Here is a 3,392-nt window from a genome sequence, read left to right on the forward strand (position 1 = left end):
GGACAAGTTACCAAGCCGAGCTCGAACAAGCAAAAAGAAATCTCCCAAGCGCCAGTACGAAGATAACACGCGTGCGATTTCCGATCGAACCAGCCGGTAAAGTTGTCTATATATTGGTTAATTAGAATAGACCGGCAGCTGTTCAACAGCGAACTTAAACCTAACACAAACGCAAAGCATCACTTCAGAGGAAATTAAGTAATCAAAAGATTTAGATTAGATCATGTTAGATTAGGATAAAGCAGGAGAAGATAGAAGGTTCCTAGCTTACTCATCCATCACCAGACAAGAGGGGCAACGGAACCATGTGCTTTCATGTGGTGGTTGGCCCTTTCCCGGGTCCATAACGCACTTCTCCTACCTCTTTCTATTGCCTGACAATGAAAGCAACACCTTATGGCAAAGAAAGCACTTGTTTTACACGCGACTCATATCTTCATTATTAGGGCATGCATTACTGCATTCATTTCCAGTTCTCATCAAGTTCAACGTACTCATATTAAGGTAAACGCTCCAACTCGTGTGTACATTATTTTGTCGAGTTTTGAAATGCTGTAAGAAAAGATAAATTTAACACTTCAAATGAAACATAAACGCACTCCAAATTAAAATTAAAATATAAGCTTAGAGATTATGTTACCAACTTATTTTTAAAAGCTAAGCAAAGCAACAACGTATATTGAGATATATAAGACGTCTCTCTTTAATCATAACTTGCGTAATTCTCACGCTCGTTTTTGGAGATAAAGATATATAGAACGCCTATAAAGATAGGTCGACCAATTAAAGTTGAGTTAGATTATTCAATTAATTATCCATCTAACTTTGATTCTAAACTCTTAACGCTCCGTAAGCCATCCATTTTCAATCCCACTGATAATCTATTCCACCATTCTTCATTATATCCTCCAATTAATGTCCATTCTAATCACTACTTTAGCTAATTAATTTGGACTTTGAGCCTTTGAGCTCATGTCTTTTGTCCTAGCAAAAATCAAACTAGAGGACCCTCTATTAGAATGAAACTCTCATCTTCCAATCTCCTAAAAAAGAAGTGATTTCTGTCAGAGCTAACTGCTTGTACTAGGATTTCAACTACATTAACATCCCAATTTCCCCACCACCACAACTGTAAACCACACAAATACCAAAACCCTAAATTCTTTCGTCACCCTTGCCTTCTCAATCCTAACATGAGTACCAGTACTGGTACCATCCCAGGTGGTATCACCCTAAGCACGAAGTCATGTAGAATCAAGTTTGCTAGAAAATTTCTTCGATCTCTCGCGCAAATCAGAAAGCAGAACCGACCCAGCAGTTCATCATCAAGCGAGGAGGAAACCTGTAAGCGAAGCAAGAGGATAAAGATGGCAGCTTATTTCTCCATGGCTCGCACGGTTGGGCCAAGAATGAAATGGAGCAGAGCTCTTCTTTTCAAGCTTCGGAACCGGGTGAGCTATCCTATATTGATGAAGAAAAAGAAAAGGGTTACTACGAGATCGAGGAGTACCAAAGTTTCCAGATCGAAGGGTTCAGTTAATATTGACAGAGGCAACAAGCTCCGAAAGCTAGTTCCAGGCGGTAAATCCATGGATTTCTGCAACTTATTGGAGGAAACTGCTCATTACATAACATGCCTTAACACACAGGTGAAGGTCATGCAGGCCATAGCTGATAATCTGTCTAATTTAAATGAGCATGCATAGTAGCTAGAAAGACGTTCTGGAAGCAAAATGAGGAAAGAAGAATTGATCGAAATCGGTATATATATATATGGAATACGTACAGGTACGGTGTGTGGTATATATCTATGTATTTATATATTGCGTCCATCAATTACTGTGTAGATTAATACCGTGTAGATTATGTTGCAATACTCCCAGGAGTCCCAGCTGTGAAATTATAAATACGTACCCAAGCCAAAGAGCTAGTTTTTCTGTGTATATTTCTGACCCCAGACTATTGCAAGGCGGCATACATATATGTATGTGTAAATGTATGTACATTATGTGCATACTTTAGGAACCGAATTATTATTCAAATGGTTCAGATTATATGTATTTGAGAGTAAGAACTGTTAGGAACCGAATTGTTTAGAATTGATTCAGTTCCGGTTCCAAAACAGTTCCTGAAATTAAAGACATGAGCTGCATCATCTACAACCATAATAGCACAATCTCAGTATCGTCACTTCAGAATCATATTCATCAGAAGAATCACTCTCTCTTATCCATACATTGAAGACCTACACATTACAATAAAAGCATCAGTCATACTAAAACTGTAACATAAACCCATTTTGCACTGTAATATAATTAGAAACAAGATCGAAAATTATTTATCAAATATAAACCCTCTTTGATCAGAAACCCATTTTCCATTGTACTATAATTAGAAACAAGATTGAAAATCTCCGAGATCAAAAGCTATGCCTCCACTCAAGTTCGAATAAGAAATCAGAGTGTTGGTAGAGATCGAGTATCTTACTCAAATTTGGGAATTAATTGGGCACGAATTGACTTCGTGAAGAAGCGGACTGCTGCTGGTGGAGATTCGGTGGGTCAACTCGTTGCCAGACTTTAGCAAGTGGACGTCGCAACGCGTATTGACGGCGTGAACTGAGAACTGAGAAGTGGATGCCACGGTCGGAATGGTCTGTTGAAGCTAGGTGGAGAACAGGGAGATGATAGTGTCAGAGGTACAGTAGAAGAGAGGGAGAGGATGACAGAGTTTGATATAGGGCTGGACTCGGTGCCAACGGTTCGGTTTATGAGCACTAACCGAAAACTGACACTGAATTTTCGGTTTCATGTTTTCCAAAACCGAAACTGAAAAATATACATAGAAACTTCGGTTTCGGTTAACCTATAATTCGGTTCAGTTTCGGTTTTGTTTCGATTACAAAACCTAATATCCTTATTGACATTTCATACTTGACTAGTGAAAATAAAAAGATTAAAAGTGAAGGAGTAAGCTACAAGTTCAATACTTTAATTAAGTTATATTCACCAAATATCAAAAACTCAAATATTAAGTAAACAAAAATAGTGTTTTGCTAAAACACAACAAGTTAACCAAAATAAACATTAAACCCCATGAGTTTCATCACCGGATGTTCAGACTTTTCTTAACATGAGGGCTAGTTGACAAAACCCAAAAACATTACATTAGATCTCTGCATGCATAATTGTACACATACAAAAATCAAAATCATATATAACCTTGTACAAAATCACATATCTATACATGTATATATTTATTACCAAATTTATGTTTTACATAAGCACCCAATCGATTACATATGTTCATCAAATACAAGTTATAACCTTAAATGTCAATTCTCGGTTCGGTTCGGTTTCCACCGGTTTTTTGAAAGTATGAAACCGATAACC

General features: G+C 37.5%; 1 protein-coding gene across 1 annotated transcript; it reads left to right on the forward strand.

Annotated features, from left to right (window-relative positions):
* Window positions 1–915: 915 nt before the first annotated feature.
* On the forward strand, window positions 916–2,239 carry LOC126791144 (transcription factor IBH1-like). The gene has a single exon (XM_050517550.1). It carries the CDS (start codon window positions 1,194–1,196, stop codon window positions 1,704–1,706), a length of 513 nt encoding a protein of 170 aa, XP_050373507.1. The 5' UTR covers window positions 916–1,193; the 3' UTR covers window positions 1,707–2,239.
* Window positions 2,240–3,392: the final 1,153 nt, after the last annotated feature.

This window comes from Argentina anserina, chromosome 4, assembly GCF_933775445.1.
Source record: "Argentina anserina chromosome 4, drPotAnse1.1, whole genome shotgun sequence".
Lineage (NCBI taxonomy): Eukaryota > Viridiplantae > Streptophyta > Magnoliopsida > Rosales > Rosaceae > Argentina > Argentina anserina.